The 17,562-nt window shown below is 43.3% G+C and overlaps 1 protein-coding gene across 1 annotated transcript; it reads left to right on the top strand.

Annotated features, from left to right (window-relative positions):
* The first annotated feature begins 375 nt into the window (after positions 1–375).
* ZNF471 (zinc finger protein 471) lies at positions 376–16,687 on the top strand. Its single transcript, XM_017865391.1, has 5 exons — positions 376–546; positions 4,385–4,466; positions 5,613–5,739; positions 7,809–7,904; positions 14,170–16,687. Exons 2-5 carry the CDS (start codon positions 4,440–4,442, stop codon positions 15,792–15,794), a joined length of 1,875 nt encoding a protein of 624 aa, XP_017720880.1. The 5' UTR covers positions 376–546; positions 4,385–4,439; the 3' UTR covers positions 15,795–16,687.
* The last annotated feature ends 875 nt before the right edge of the window (positions 16,688–17,562 follow it).

Here is a 17,562-nt window from a genome sequence, read left to right as displayed (position 1 = left end):
TCACAACACGGTAGGGGTTCCAAGTCGCTGTCCTTATTCCAAAATAAGCTTAGCACAGAAAGATAATCACATTCCCACGGACAGGCACAGAAGGCCGCGCTCCGAATAACATCACGATCATAGAGGCACAGACAGCGTCACAAAGCCCCACACATGCTCACACCGAAGGCTCAGCCATCGCGCGCTTCATTCCCAGTCCCCAGAAACCGGTAACTAGGGACTCTTCTGGTCTCTAGGCGAAGGGGAGGGGTGAGGGAGAGCGCAATCTTTGCGCCTGCGCACACTACAGCTCTTACCCGCCGGAAACCCTGGGCCACGCCCACCTGGCATAATCACGTACTGCGCAGGCACCGCCCGGTCCGTCTCTAAGGTCCCTCCCACTCCCACAGCAGCCCGAGGACAAGCCCCTCAACGCTAGGCCACGCCTCGTCTCCGCCCCACACGTCCGTCCCCTGGGAAGAAGTTGGCGCCTGCGCGATGGAGGTTCCGGCGTCGACTCAAGAAGTCCTTCGGATGAGAGCGTCTGGGTGCCAGATGAGGCCAGGGGTTTGTTTTGGGTGGTCTGGGAGTCCGAGCCCGAGGGCTGGGCCAGGAAGGGCAGGCGAGGCGGGCGGCTCAGACCCGGGTCGCGAAGGCCCAGCCGCGTCCTCTGTCCCCAAGACGACTACATTTCCCAGAGGCCAGCGCGGCGCGCGTACTCGAGTCTGCGGGGCGGAGGCCGCGGCTCGGGGCTGCTGGGCGTTCGGGGCGGCTTGGGGCGGCGGGACCACGGGAGTGAGCTGTGGGAGAGAGGGGGGTGTGCCTGTGTGTAAAAGATCCGTCAGCGTGTGAGGCTCCGTGAGAGGGTGCGGTTTCTGTGTGTGTGTGTGTGTGACAGACCGAGATTCCAGAGTGTGAGACCAGGGTGTGTTCGTGTGACAGAGCGAGACGGGTCAGTGTGAGAGACCAGTGAGTGTGAGAGAGATGGGGGTGTGCCTGCATTTGAAAGAGAGCGTGTGAAGCTCTCTGAGAAGATGCGGGATGTGTGGGTGTGTAAGTGTGTAACAGACCGGGTGTCCAGAGCGTGAGACCAGGATGTATTCGTGTGAGAGAGCGAGACGGGCTGGCGTGTGAGAGAACAGTGTGTGAGAGAGATGGACGTGTGTCTGTGTGTGAAAGACCAGTCGGTCGGTGTGTGTGTGAGAGAGAAGAATCACCACGTATGCGAGACTAGACCGTACGAGGCCAGAGTGTGAGACTGTGGTGTGTTAATGTGTGAAACGGAGNGGACGTGTGTCTGTGTGTGAAAGACCAGTCGGTCGGTGTGTGTGTGAGAGAGAAGAATCACCACGTATGCGAGACTAGACCGTACGAGGCCAGAGTGTGAGACTGTGGTGTGTTAATGTGTGAAAGGGAGACCAGTGAGTGTGAGAGAGAGGGGCGTGTGTGTGTGTGTGAAAGGCCGGTCGGTCGGTGAGGCTCAATGACAGGCCAGTGTGTGTGTGAGAGAGAGAGAGAGAAGAATCACCATGTATGCGAGACTAGACTGTGCGAGGCCAGAGTGTGAGACTGGTGTGTTAATGTGTGAAAGGGAGACCAGTGAGTGTGAGAAATGGGTGTTTTGGGTGAAAGACCCGTCAGTGTGTGAGGCCGTGGTTTGTATGTGTCTGACAGACTGAGAGAGACCAGAGTGTGAGACCACAGTGTGTTCGTGTGTGTGAGTTTCTCTCACAGCATGAGTGTTCTCCACAGCGTGACACCAGTGAGTGTGAGAGAGATGAGCATGTGGCTGTGTGTGAAAGACCATTCATGTGAGGCTCCTTGAGAGGCTGGCGTGTGTGTGAGAGAGAAAGACTAAACTGTGAGAGTCTAAAGAGTGAGACTATGGTATGTTGGTATTCGTTTGTGAGAGAGAGGGAGGCCATCAAAGTAGAGTGAGACTATGGTATGTTGGTATTAGTTTGTGAGAGAGAGGGAGGTGATCAAAGTATGGGACAAAGTTATGTTTCTTGACATACAACTTCCAAGATCCTTGCAATCTCCAAAGTATTAAGGGTCTTTTTGCATGCTAATGATTGGTGGGCTGGCAGCCTGTAGGTAGATCATGGTAAGGGCTGGTCATCAGAACAACCTAGGCAGGATTAGGGGGTCGGGATTATCAGTCCCGTCCTCAATCTCCAGGGAGAGGAAAGGGAGCCACAGGTTAAACTGATCATCAGTGGTCAGTGATTTAACCAGCCATGCCTAAGTAATGAAGCTTTCCTAAAAACCCAGAGGGACTGAGTTCATCAGACTTCCAGATAGCTGAACACTGGAGTCTCCTGTAGGATGCGCCCCTTCCTACATAACCTTTTCCTATGCATTTCTTCACCTGTATCTTTTGTAATATTCTTTGTGATTATAAACGTGCTTCCCTAGGTTCTGTGAGCTGCCCTAGCAAATTAATTGAATGCAAGGAGAGGGTCATAGGAACCCCAATTTATAGCCAATCAGAAGCACACGTAAAACAACCTGGGGCTTGCAATTGGCATTGGAAGTGGGGAGCAATTTTGTAGGACTGAGCCCTCAATGTATGGGATCTTATGCTATCTCCAGGTAAACAGTGTCAGAATCGGGTTGCCCTAGAGGTCACCCACCTGGTATTCATTGAAGAATTTATTGCTTGCCTGGTGTGTGTGTGTGTGTGTGTGTGAAGACCCCACACATCTGGTCTTAGAACTGTTTTGTGTTGTGAGAGTAGAGTAAGAGAAACAGTTTGTTTTTCCTCTTTGTCAGCTGAGTGTGTTATCAGGGACTGGATTGTGAGAATCCAGAGTGCGAGACCAGGGTATATCAATGTGTGAGAGAAATAGATGTGCCTGTGTGAAAGATTAACAATATGAGGCTCCCTGGAGTCTGAGAAAGATCATGTGTGTGTCTGAGTAAAAGCAAGAGACTAGATTGGGAGAGAATGGGGTATGTTGGTGTGAGCGTGTGAGAGACTAGAGTATGTCTCTGTCTGGCCTGGTAGGTAGTGAGATGGTGTATCACAGTATGAAAAAGATTGGAATGAGAGCGACCAGTATGTATTTTGTGTGCATGAGATAAAGCAGTTGGAATGTGAGAGATTAGAGTGTGTTTGTGTATCTGTGTGAGATACTGGTGTATTTGAGTAATTGAGGCCTCTTTGAAAGATACCATTGAATATGTATGTATGAGAGAACATCATGTTTGTATGTGTGAAAGAGGGAGAGAAAGACTAGTGATGTGGTTGGGTGAGAAAGAAACTATGTGAACCATGGTGTGTTATCCAAAAGGCTTTACAAATATAACCTCTGTGAGGTTGTGAAGCATGAAAGTGTGAGTGAGACAGAGATAGGGGACAGTGAGCTGTGTGTGTGAGAGAAGTAAGATTAGGGGTATGTGTAAAGGTGTTGGTGAGTCACCGTGTGTGCTTATATTCATGTCCTCAGACAATGGAAATGTGACTGTGTATATGTGCTTGTTTTGGGGTGCTTGTGATTGTGTCCTCTGTGTGACCAGGAAACTTGTTAGTGTTTGTATGTCACCCTGTATACCTGTAATTGTGGCCCTGTATGACTGCTTTGTGTGGGGACACTACTTGGAAGATTGATAGGATTGGATTGTTTATGAGTGTGGCTGTTTGGAATTGTGTGTTGCCGGGATAGGAAACATGGAATAGAATTCCTGTCCACAGTCCAAGAGTTTCAGTAAGAAGCAAAAGCTGGGGTGACTGAAACTCGTAACTGAAGCAGGAGACACCCTCAGTTCTGTGTGACAGGAGGGTAATCAAGGGGCTGGGACAGAGGTGAGAGTGAAAGTGGCAGAACTGAGTGCTAAAGGTTCCATCGTTTCAGGCTGAGGAAAGTGAAACATTGCCAGGGATCAGTGCAGGGGTGCAGTGGTGGGGGTTGAGTGAAGAAGGAGGATAACCCTGGCCTCTAGTGGCACTTGGGAGTCAGATTTTCCTTTTCTTTTGTTTTTTCCCAAAACCCCATCCATCTGGCCCAAAAGGAGCCAGATTTTCAAAGAGTAGACTTTCAAAGCATGAAGCAGAGACCCAAGAAGAGAATGACTCCACCTTTACCTGTAAAAATAGAGGAAATGACTATTTTGTAGGATTATTTCAAAAATAAAGCGAGATAATCTAATCTACGCAGAGTACCTAATACATCTGAATGGGAAGGCAGGTCTTTGAAAAAGATTAAATTTAGGACCTCAAGCATGAAAAAAACAAAACAAAACAAAAAAAAACAGTTATGAGTTACAGCCCTTCAGTAGCCATAGGTTGCTCATACCCAGTTATGGGATCAACCAAAGCTGGGAAGAAGAAGACATTTTTAGGCTAGTGATTCTGGGAGTGCAGCAAAGGCCTCATCTCTCACTAACCTTTCCCTTCCTTCAGCCTTGCCTTCCCAAGACACTGCTCTTCAAGAGAAAGACCAGAAGAGAAGGCAAAAATGAATGAAGTAGTAGTCATGCCCCAGGTTAGTTGATATTTTCTTTCTCTTCATGAAAGGCAGTCTTGCTGTTTAGTACTTTGCAATGCTTCTTTTCTTTTGAAAATTCCCTGATTAACAGTCCAAGAGCCTAGTTCCCACTTCTCTCAGAGGCCACTGTCTTTAACTCTAATTACCTAATGAGTGAGTAATAGCTTAGTATAAAAAGTCATGGAGGCGCCTGTGAGATTCCTCTTCCCACTTTGTGTACATTTTAGATTTGGTGCTGACTCTTGTGTAAAGACTTGATTTATGTTGTATGGAATGTATCTGTGAATATCTTAGTACTAGTGAGTTGGGTTCCAGGTTAAATGCGCATCCAGTGCCTCCCTGTATAGGGAGGAATATCTGTTTAAAATTTGCTTTTAAACACTAATCTTTAGAACAAAGACATGATACAGAGATTACTGTTTAAAGCAAATTAAAATGTTGTGCTCCTAACCTTGTCTTTATTTAGTTATATTTTTGATAACTTTGCAAATCAGGCACTAAGATTAAGAAGATTTTAATTTTAGTGGAAATAAATCTGAAGGTGAAAAATGCCCACAATAACTTTTAAAATTTCTTACAACCTGCTGGTGATTATAACTGGTCATTAATTTTTCTCTAAGAACATTTAAAAGTTATAACTTCAATTTCATTTTGTTCTGCAACTGTGGGTTTACCAACCGTTGGTGGAAAACACAGTATTCACTGATGCAGACATAAGAAAATTGCATTCTTAAAGATGTTTTTATTATTTAAGAAAAAAAAAATCAGCCACATTAGTTCAATGCCTTTCTCCTGTCCCTGCCAATAAAACTTGGATCCCATGGAGTATCATTTGAAAAATATCAATTTAGATATTCCTTTTATGCTTTTGAAGATTCAGCACAGATATGTGTTCTTCCTTGAAGCCCTCTTCACTGCCTTGTAGTTATGCACCCACATTTCCCTGTGTTCGGAATTGGTTGGCACCATTGTACCCAATGCAATTAAACACTTCCATAAGTACTATTTTGACTTGGATCTTCATATTTTTGTTTTTTCTCTTCTATGAGTTATTTCTCACCTAAAGTAGAGACATCTTGGATCAACTCAGGGTTATCTTTGGACATGAGTATTGGTCGGTTAAGAATATATTTGTCACTTCAGGACTTAGTGACATTCAAGGATGTGGCAATAGATTTTTCCCAGGAAGAATGGCAATGGATGAACCCTGCTCAGAAGCATTTATACAGGAGTATGATGTTGGAGAACTATCAGAGCCTGGTATCACTTGGTGAGGATCTTTTCCCTCCTGCATAATCTACCTTTAAGGAACTTTTATGTTTTTGTATATTATTAAATTTGTTTTTATTATATGTAGGTCAGAATGGAATCTGGGAATGGAATCTGAGAAACAGAGGATATTGAGGGACTGAAGAAAACCTGAGATTTAGAGTTAGTGAATTTGGTGAATATCAGATATTCCATGCGTACACCCTTAAGGCAATTGGGAACACAGGACACAATGTGAATCTCACCAGTCTCCTGGGTTTCCTTGTTCTCTCTTTCCTGCAGAATTATCACCGCTAGACAACAACAAGGTTCACAAAGAATATATAGCTAGATTACTATAAATTCAGAATATCACTTTTAAAATCTGTATCTTTATATTAACTTGTGATAAGTAACAAACTGAAAACACAAACTGAAAATGGCTTCAGATCGCTTATAGTTAGGGAAATTCATATGGCCCTTTCTTCTAAGCACTGGGGCCACCTCATTGGCTAGATTAGCTTTCTGTTCTCTAGAAGCCCTTTTGATTGCGCTTGTGGTTCATTGAGCTTCTTGAAACTAAATTTATATCTTAAACCAAATTTAAGAAATTTTTAGCCATTATTTCTTCAAATCTTTTTTTCTGTTCTTTTCTGTTTTGGGACTTCAGTTACACCTATGTTAGATTGTTTGATATTGTGCCCTAGGTAACTAAGGATTGTTTCACTTTTAAAAATCTTTGTTCTCTGTTTTAATTTCTCTCTCTCTCTCTTTTTTTTTTTTTCTTTAAGACAGTCTTGCTCTGTTGCCCAGGCTGGAGTGCAGTGGTGCAATCTTGGCCCACCACCTCCCAGGTTCAAGCAATTCTCCTGCCTTAGCCTCCCAGGTAGCTGGGATTACAGGCGCCCACCACCATACCCAGCTCTTTTTTTTTTTTTTGAGACAGAGTCTCACTCTGTCGCCCAGGCTGGAGTGCAGTGGCTCCATCTCAGCTCACTGCAAGCTCTGCCTGCCGGGTTCACACCATTCTTCTGCCTCAGCCTCCCGAGTAGCTGGGACTACAGGTGCCTGCCACCATGCCCAGCTAAATTTTTTGTATTTTTTTAGTAGAGACGGGGTTTCACTATGTTAGCCAGGATGGTCTTGATCTCCTGACCTCGTGATCCAACTGCTTCAGCCTTCCAGAGTGCTGGGATTACAGGTGTGAGCCACTGTGCCCGGCCTAATTTTTTTATTTTTAACAGAGACAGGGTTTCACCATGTTGCCCAGGTTGGTCTCGGACTCCTGACCTCAGGTGATCCGCCCACCTCAGCCTTCCAAAGTGCTGGGATTACAGGCACGAGCAACTGTGCCCAGCTCAGATTGGACAATTTCTGTTGATTCATAGTCGAATTCCCTGACTCTATCCTTACCCTCAGTGTTTGGTTAGGTGCATCTAGTGAATTTTTAAGTTTCAGATGTTATATTTTTTAAATTATGTAATATTTATTTGGTTCTTCTAATAGTTTCTTTTCTGAGATTTCCTGTGTGTGCATTCATTACAAGTATATTTGCCTTTATATTCTTAAGTATTGATATAATAATAGCTGTTTTAAGATCGTATGCTATTTCTTCTTTGTTATTGCAGTGTGAGTGTCTATTGCTTGCTTTTTCTAATGGGCATGATTCATTTTTTCCTTATGTCAAGTAATTTTGAATTTTTTCATGTGTACTGTAAATAAAACATTGTAGCCTCTGGATTCTGTCATATTCCCCTAAAGAGTATTTTTTTCTAAAACAGGCAATTATCTCAAAACTTCAAACTCTTTTTAAGGACCTTTTAAAATACCTCATTTACTACTGTGTGATAATATTCAGAAAATGTTGGACTAAATTTCTGCCCTCAAGCCCCTTATAAAATAGTTCTCAGAGTTAACTGTTAGCAGTCTTACTAGGCTATGCCAGAGTTTTATGTAGTCTGTCCTTCAGATGTGCTTTATCTCTTATCTAGTATTCCTACTATATCATTCCACCAGAATTAAGGAACTGGCTTATAGTTCTGAAATAACCCAAAACATGACCAATTTTCATGTCTCTTTTTTTTTATGTAGGTCTTTGTATTTCTAAGCCGTATGTGATCTCCTTATTGGAGCAAGGGAGAGAGCCTTGGGAAATGACGAGTGAGATGACAAGAAGCCCATTCTCAGGTGAGTGTGGAAGAACCAGAGAGGGGAATCTTTTGACATCATGGCTCAGCCATTTTAGAGGTGATACCTTCTCACTTACGCATCTCAGAAACTCTACATCAGCCTTACAAGGCCTGGGGAGAAAACTGAAACTTTATGCTTAACATGGGCCCCTCAAATATCTTCTTTTCTACTTGACTGTTTTCTCTCTAAGAACTAAGATTCTCTAGAGATTAGAGAATCTTAAATCTCTTAAGATTTTGTCTTGCAAAATCTTTATCTAGCTCCTTACCATCCCTTTTCGCTTTGCCATACAGACTTATATAAGCTGTGTTTCTTAAATCTTTTCTTAACTCTTGAATTAGGTACTGCTTACAAATTATAATGTACCCTTCTGTTCTTTCATTCCTTTCCTGTAGCAGATAGGAAAAATCTAAACCCTGTTAGCCTCTTCCTGATCAGCTCCCTCCTACTTCTATAAACGCATTCTTTATTACTTTTTAGCTTTTTCATTATACTTTAGTCCAGAGTTTGCTAAATTATGTGAGATACCGAGGGTATGTTTCTCTTTTTTTTTTTTTTTTTTTCTTTTTTTTTTTGAGACGGAGTCTCGCTCTGCCGCCCAGGCTGGAGTGCAGTGGCCAGATCTCAGCTCACTGCAAGCTCCGCCTCCCGGGTTCACGCCATTCTCCTGCCTCAGCCTCCCGAGTAGCTGGGACTACAGGCGCCTGCCACCTCGCCCGGCTAGTTTTGTATTTTTTTAGTAGAGACGGGGTTTCACCGTATTAGCCAGGATGGTCTCGATCTCCTGACCTCGTGATCCGCCCGTCTCGGCCTCCCAAAGTGCTGGGATTACAGGCGTGAGCCACCGCGCCCGGCCGAGGGTATGTTTCAATTGAGTTACAGGTATACCAAGCTACTGAGTCTCTCAAGAGCCTTGGGAGACGAGCTGGGTCCAGAGGTAATTCCAAATCTGATTGCCTCTGAGTCACAGGAAGTATTATTCTTTTGCCTGCTCCACCTGTGTTTTACAGATGTCATATTGAATGAGTATTCATCTAGCCCATGGGTCAACTTTTCTGAACTCACGAAGCTTTTTACTGACTCAGGCATTTGCATTTCCAGTTTCCTCTGCCCAGAATGTTCCTCTCTTGGGTCTGTCTATCCTGAATATCAAGTCAGAGCTAAAAAATCATCTCATCAGAGGCCTTCCCTAACCACCTTATGTAATGAACATTTCCCCATCCCAACCCATAACTGTCCAACAAGCCACTGTTTATTTTCTTCCTAATACTCAGGAAAGCCTGCAATTAACTTGTTTATTGCTCAATGCTTATATTCTGCCTCTCCCATTGAAATTAAAGTTCCAAAAGACAAGGGCATATCAGTATATGCCCTTACAATTATACCTTAAAACATTATCCTTTCCCTTATGTAACAGTGTTTGATCTTTACATTTTGGAATAATTTGGATCCTAAACAGTCTGTGTCCTCCAAATACAATAGTCCCCCTATTAAAGGTTTTGCCTTCTGCAGTTTGTTACCCACAGTCCACCACTGTCCAAAAATATTAAATGGAAAATTCCAGAAATAAATAATTTATATGTTTTAAATTGTGCACCATTCTGAGTTGTATGATGAAGTCTTGCACCTTTCTGTTCTGTCCTGCCCAGATCATGAATCATCCCTTTGTCTAGCACATCCGTGCTGTATGCTCTACCTGCCTGTTAGTCTCTTAGTCTCATCTAGCTTTTCAGATCTGTTGCGTGTAGTGAATATAGGGTTCAGTATCATTCCAGGTTTCAGGCATCCACTGGGTCTTGAAATGTATCCACTGTGGATAAGGAGGGATGACTATACCCACACATCAGAAGGGAAATAGACCCTGCTTGGATGCACTTTATACTTTGGTTTTGTATGAAGATGCCATCTGCCTTAAATAGAGAAACAGAAAATAACTTTCCTAATAATTGGCCCTGTGAAGAACAAGTAGAAGAAGGGAAAAGGAAGAAGCTATAAGTCTGGTGGGATGCTGAGTCAATGCGTAGATATAAGTATTATTGTATGCATAAGATATCTTAGTGTCTGTTTAAAAAAGGCCAGAAAATTAGGAACAACCATGGCTCTCTGTAGGAAATTGGAGTTGAAGACAATCTTCATGTGACAAAAAAGTAAAATGTGAGAAAACAGTAGATGATGGACTCAGCTTTCTGTGTCATTTTCTAGTATTGTTATCTTCAGTCTATCTATGTAGGAAAAATTATAGGTGATTAGTTCATTAACCCCACATTGCCTCAAGTCTTGAAGCATGGGTCTGAATGTTTGTGTGCCCCTGAAATTCATGTTGAAATTATCTTCTCTAGAGTGATAGTGGTAGGTGGGGACCTTGGGAGGTGATTAGGTCATGACGGCTCATGAATGGGATTATTACCTTTATCAAAGGCCCGAAGGAGCTTCCTTGCCCCTTCCACTGTGTGGGGAAACAGGAAGAAGGGACCATCTGTGAGAAAGCCAGCCCATGCCAAATCTGCCTGGGCTTTGATCTTGGATTTCCCAGTCTGCAGATCTGTGAGAAATAAATTAGCCATGCCCAGCTAATTTTTTATAAGTATATTAGTCTGTTTAGTTATAAGTGTTGTTTGTAAGTGTATTAGTCTGTTCTCAAGCTGCTAATAAAGACATACCTGAGACTGGGTAGTTTATAAAGGAAAGAGTCTTAATTGACTTATAGTGCCACATGGCTGGGGAGCTCTGACAGTCACGGCAGAAAGCAAAGGAGGAGCAAAGTCACTTCTTACATGGTGGCAGTCAGGAGGGAGCTTGTGCAGGGGAGCTCCCATTTACAAAACCATCAGATCTTGTGAGACTTATTCACTACTACAAGAATAGTATGGGGGAAACTGCCCCTATGATTGAATTATCTCCACCTGGCCCCACCCTTGACATGTGGGTATTACTACAATTCAAGGTGAGATTTGTGTGGGGACACAGCCAAACCACATCTCAATAAGCTACCCAGTATATGGTACAGTCATGGGCCACATAAACAATGTATCTATCCATTATGGACTGTACATTAAGACAGTCACATAAGATTATGATGGAGCTGCCCTATACAGGTGTAACTTTAAAAAAATCTCTTCTGGCTGGGTGTGATGGCTCACGTCCATAATCCCAGCACTTTGGGAGGCTGAGACAGGCGGATCATGAGGTCAGGAGATCGAGACCATCCTGGCTAACACGGTGAAACCCCATCTCTACTAAAAAATACAAAAAACTAGCTGGGTGAGGTGGCGGGCGCCTGTAGTCCCAGCTACTCGGGAGGCTGAGGCAGGAGAATGGCGTAGACCCGGGAGGTGGAGCTTGCAGTGAGCTGAGATCTGGCCACTGCACTCCAGCCTGGACGACGGAGCGAGACTCTATCTCAAAAAAATAAATAAATAGATAAATAAATACAAAAAAATTAGCCAGGTGTGGTGGCGGGTGCCTGTAGTCCCAGATACTCGGGAGGCTGAGGCAGGAGAATGGCATGAACCTGGGAGGTGGAACTTGCAGTGAGCCGAGATCATGCCACTGCACTCCAGCCTGGGCAACAGAGTGAGACTCTGTCTCAAAAAAAAAAAAAAAAAAACTCTTCTATTGCTTGGCATGGTGGCTTATGCCTATAATCGCAGTACTTTGAGAGGCTGAGGTGGGAGGATTGCCTCAACAGGAGTTCCAGACCAGCCTGGGCAACAGCAAGACTTCATCTCTACTAAAACTAAAAAATTAGCTGGGCATGGTGGCATGCACTTGGTACTCCCAGCCACTCAGGAAGTTAGGCAGGAGGATCACTTGAACCCAGGAGTTTGAGGATGCAGTGAGCCATGGTCATACCATTGTACACCAGCCTGGTGACAGAGGGGACCCTGTCTCAAAAAATATATATATAAAATGTCCTCATATCATACTTTACCTTCTTTATGTTTGTATATGTTTAGATACAAAAATACCATTGTGCTTCAATTGCCTGTAGTATTCAGTACGGTAACATGTTGCACAGGCTTGTAGACCAGGAGCAGTAGGCCATATAGGCTAAGTGTGCAGTAGGCTACATCATCAAGATTTGTGTAAGTATGCTCTGTAATTGCCCATCCGTAATGATGCATTTCTCAGAGCATGTCCCCATCATTAAGCGACACAACACTATTTTGTTATAGCAACCCAAGTTATTCAGGACACTGGATATTCCTGATACCATGAAGACCTGGACTACAAAGCTTGTTAATACCTCAAAACCTTTCTTAACTGCTCTAGTGGATTTGATCTCTCCCATCTCTGAACTTTTATAACAATTTAATCTTTATCACATGGGCTCACACTTGATTATGTTTTATATTATCTTAAATTACTTTTTTTTTGTTGGTCTTTTCCTAATTTCTAAACTTTTCAAGAACAATTCCTTCATTACTTTGATATCACAAATGCTTAGTGCATAATGTATAATTGCTTAGGAAATATTGGATTAGTCAATGATTTCCTATGGATGACATAGAAAAGGAAAGTACTTCCTTTGCCTTTTCTTGAAACCACCTTTTCCCTCAGGTTTTCTCTCAGTATCACCTCTTCAATATAAATTTCTTTATATTTTACTGATAACTTTTTATATATGCCCAGATTTCTTCTAAGTGATGTAGCAATATTTTTTTCTTTTTTTCTTTTTTTTTGTTTGAGATGGAGTTTCATTCTTGTTGCCCAGGCTGGAGAGCAATGGTGCAGTCTCAGTTCACTGCAACCTATGCCTCCTGGATTCAAGTGATTCTCCTGCTTTAGCCTTCCAGGTAGCTGGGATTACAGGCAGGTGACACCATGTCCCGCTAATTTTGTGATTTTACTAGAGATGGGGTTACACCACATTGGCCAGGCTGGTCTTTAACTTCTGACCTCAGGTGATATGCCTGCCTTAGCCTCCCAAAGTTCTGGGATTACAGGCATGAGCCATTGTGCCTGGCCAATGTTGCAATAATTTTTAAAGGACATTTATTCCTTCTCTAAACTTATATTCTAGGTCAGCAGTTAAGAAAGTTACTCATGGTAGTAAATAAGAATGTGATTAATAGTGATATCAACCTACATATCATTATAAAATTTATTTCTTCAAACGGGGAAATGATAAAACCATGTTAAGCAGTGGCTTAAGGTGCTGGGTGCAGTGGCTAACACCTGTAATCCTAGCTACTCGAAAGAAGGTGGGAAGATTGCTTAAGCCCAGGAATTAGTGAGCTGTGGTCATGCCACTGCATTCCAGCCCAGACAACTGAGTGAAACCCTCTCTCTCTCTCTCTCTCTCTCTCTCTTTTTTTTTTTTTAAATAAAAAGGTGCTCTAAGAAGTGATCATTTTACCAGGCTGTTGAAAGTAAGATGAATGGAAAAAATCTCTTAATATGCAGATTAAAGTTCAGGGAACTCTGAGAACTGAAAAGTTCACTTTATCAAAACATGTAGATGATTTCATTGGAACACCATTTTCTGATTATGAAAAGATAACCATAGGATTTCACCTAAATCCTAAGATAATCACAAACCATAGGGTATGTGGTTACTGGAGATCTCTAGAGTTTTCAGCAGCGGTAGTGATACGATATTGGTATTTAAACAAAGTTAACATTACTGTATATGAAAACCAATTACAAGTGGAAGACAGTAGATGAAGAGAGCTTAATTTATAGTCTGTTAGGTCAATACAGGCATGAAATATTACCATAGCAGACTACTTCTCTACGATTTCATCCTACATTGAAGATTTTGTTTTTTGTTTTTGTTTTTGTTTTGAGACAGGGTCTCGCTCTGCCTAGGCTGGAGTGCAGTAGGGCAATCTTGACTCACTGCAGCCTCACCTTCCTGGGCTCAAGTGATCCTTTGACCTCAGCCTCCTGAGTAACTGGGACTACAGGCATGTACCACCATGCTTGACTAATTTTTGTACTTTTTGCAGAGATGGTGTTTTGCCATGTTGCCCAGGCTGGTCTTGAACTCCTGGGCTCAAGCAATCCACCTCAGCCTCCCAAAGTGCTGGGGATTATAGGCCTGAACCACTACACCTAGCCCATTTAGTTTTCTTAATCACCTTTTCCATGTTCCTTCATGAGCTGTCTTTCGTGGGGTCTCCCTGCATGTTTTCCAGTTGACATGCCTGTACATAACAGGTTTTGTGAGATTTATTAAATATTTTAAATTACCTTTTCACAATGCCTCCTTTGATGTAGCCATGATAAAGGAAACATTCACTTTTTTTATATCTTTCAGATTGGGAATCTATATATGAGACACAGGAATTACCTCTGAAGCAGTTCATGTATGATGATGCATGCATGGAGGGAATTACAAGCTATGGACTTGAGTGTTCCACTTTTGAAGAAAATTGGAAATGGGAAGATCTTTTTGAGAAGCAGATGGGAAGTCACAATACGTTTAGCAAGAAAGAAACAATCACTCATAAAGAAACCCTCACTAAGGAAACAGAATTCAAATATACTAAATTTGGGAAATGTATCCATCTGGAAAACATAGAAGAGAATATTTATAATTACACATCAGATAAAAAAAGCTTCTCCAAAAATTCTATGGTAATAAAACACAAGAAAGTCTATGTAGGAAAGAAGCTTTTTAAATGTAATGAATGTGACAAAACCTTCACCCATAGCTCATCCCTTACTGTTCATTTTAGAATTCATACTGGTGAAAAACCATATGAATGTGAGGAATGTGGAAAAGCCTTCAAGCAAAGGCAACACCTTGCTCAACATCACAGAACACATACTGGAGAGAAACTCTTTGAATGTAAAGAATGTAGGAAAGCCTTCAAACAAAGTGAACACCTTATTCAACATCAAAGAATTCATACTGGAGAAAAGCCATATAAATGTAAGGAATGTAGAAAAGCCTTCAGACAGCCTGCACACCTTGCTCAGCATCAGAGAATTCATACTGGAGAGAAACCCTATGAATGTAAAGAATGTGGCAAAGCCTTCAGTGATGGCTCATCTTTTGCTCGCCATCAGAGATGTCACACTGGGAAAAGACCCTATGAATGTATTGAGTGTGGGAAGGCTTTTAGGTATAACACATCTTTTATTCGTCACTGGAGGAGTTATCATACTGGAGAGAAGCCTTTTAATTGCATTGATTGTGGGAAAGCCTTCAGTGTTCACATAGGACTTATTCTGCATAGGAGAATTCATACAGGAGAGAAACCTTACAAATGTGATGTGTGTGGAAAAACCTTCAGCTCTGGTTCATCCCGTACTGTACATCAGAGAATTCACACAGGAGAGAAACCTTATGAATGTGATATATGTGGGAAAGATTTTAGCCATCATGCATCACTCACTCAGCATCAAAGAGTACATTCTGGAGAGAAACCTTATGAATGCAAGGAATGTGGGAAAGCCTTTAGGCAGAATGTACACCTTGTTAGTCATTTGAGAATTCATACTGGTGAAAAACCCTATGAATGTAAAGAATGTGGTAAAGCTTTTAGAATCAGTTCACAGCTGGCTACTCATCAGAGAATTCATACTGGAGAGAAGCCTTATGAATGTATTGAATGTGGAAATGCTTTCAAACAGAGATCACACCTTGCCCAACATCAGAAAACTCATACAGGAGAGAAACCTTATGAGTGTAATGAATGCGGGAAAGCCTTCAGCCAAACTTCCAATCTTACTCAACATCAAAGAATTCATACTGGAGAGAAACCCTATAAATGTACTGAATGTGGAAAGGCTTTTAGTGATAGCTCATCCTGTGCTCAACATCAAAGACTCCACACTGGCCAAAGGCCCTATCAGTGTTTTGAATGTGGGAAGGCATTCAGAAGAAAGTTATCCTTAATTTATCATCAAAGAGGTCATACTGGAGAAGAACCTTAAGATTGTAGTGCATGTGGCCAAGCCTTTAGTTATCATCAATCCCTTACTGTTAATCAGAGATGTCCCACTGGTTGAAAAACATACAAATGTAAGAAATGTAGAAAAACCTTCAGCCAGAGGCTGGCAAGATGGCCGAATAGGAACAGCTCTGGTCTGTAGTTCCCAGTGAGATCAACACAGAAGGTGGGTGATTTCTGTATTTCCAACTGAGGTACCCGGCTCATCTCATTGGGACTGGTTAGTGGGTGCAGCCCATGGAGGGCGAGCCGAGGCAGGGTGGGGCGTAACCTCACCTGGGAAGTGCAAGGAGTTGGGGATCTCCCTCCCCTAGCCAAGGGAAGCCATGAGGGACTGTGCCATGAGGAATGGTGCACTCTGGCGCAGATACTAAGCTTTTCGGATGGTCTTTGCAACCCATAGGCCGGGAGATTCCCTTGGGTGCCTCTGCCACCAAGGTCCTGGGTTTAAGCACAAAACTGGGTGGCCATTTGGGCAGACACCAAGCTAGCTGCAGGAGTGTTTTTTGATACCTCAGTGGCACCCAGAACGCCAGTGAAACAGAACCACTTACTCCCTTGTTAAGGGGGCTGAAGCTGGGGAGCCAAGTGATCGAGCTAAGTGGGCTCATGCCCACTGAGCCCAGCAAGCTAAGATCCACTGTCTTGAAATTCTCACTGCCAGCACAGCAGTCTGAAGTCGACCTGGGATGCTCAAGCTTGGTAGGGGGAGGGGCATCTGCCATTACTGAAACTTGAATAGGTGGTTTCCCCCTCACAGCATAAAGAAAGCCGCGGGGAAGTTCCAGCTAGGCAGAGTCCTCCACAGCTCAGCAAAGCCTCTGTAGCCAGACTGCCTCTCTAGATTCCTCCTCTCTGTGCAGGGCATCTCTGAAAAAAGTTCAGATAAAACCCCCCATCTCCCTGGGACAGAGCACGTGGGGGAAAGGGGTGGCTGTGGGCACAGCTTCAACAGACTTAAACGTTCCTGCCTGCCAGCTCTGAAGAGAGCAGCAGTTCTCCCAGCACAGCGCTCGAGCTCTGCTAAGGGACAGACTGCCTCCTCAAGTGGGTCCCTGACTCCCATGCCTCTTGATGGGGAGACACCTCCCAGCAGGGGTCCACAGACACCTCATACCAGAGAGCTCCAGCTGGCATCTGGTGGGTGCCCCTGTGGGACAAAGCTTCCAGAGGAAGGAACAGGCAGCAATCTTTGCTGTTCTGCAGCCTCCACTGGTGATACCCAGGCAAACAGGGTCTTGAGTGAACCTCTAGCAAACTCCAGCAGACCTGCAGTGGAGGGGTCTGACTGTTAGAAGGAAAACTAACAGAAAGGAATATCATCAACATCAACAAAAGGACATCCACACAGAAACCCCATCTGAAGGTTGCCAGCATCAAAGACCAAAGGTAGATAAATTCACGAAGATGGGGAGAAACCAGTGCAAAAAGGCTGAAAATTCCGAAAACCAGAATGCCTCTTCTCCAAAGGATCACAATTCCTCACCAGCAACAGAATGCCTCTTCTCCAAAGGATCACAATTCCTCACCAGCAAGGGAACAAAACTGGATAATGAGTTTGACAAATTGACAGAAGTAGGCTTCAGAAGGTGGGTAACAACAAACTCCTGTGAGCTAAAGGAGCATGTTCTAACCCAATGCAAGGAAGCTAAGAACCTTGAAAAAAGGTTAGAGGAATTGCTAACTAGAATAACCAGTTTAGAGAGGAACATATGACCTGATGGAACTGAAAAACATCATGAGAACTTCGT

Source organism: Rhinopithecus bieti, unplaced genomic scaffold (assembly GCF_001698545.2).
Source record: "Rhinopithecus bieti isolate Rb0 unplaced genomic scaffold, ASM169854v2 scaffold_81780, whole genome shotgun sequence".
NCBI lineage: Eukaryota > Metazoa > Chordata > Mammalia > Primates > Cercopithecidae > Rhinopithecus > Rhinopithecus bieti.
The sequence above is the reverse complement of the archived record's forward strand: the minus strand, read 5'-3'. Positions and strand labels throughout refer to the sequence as shown.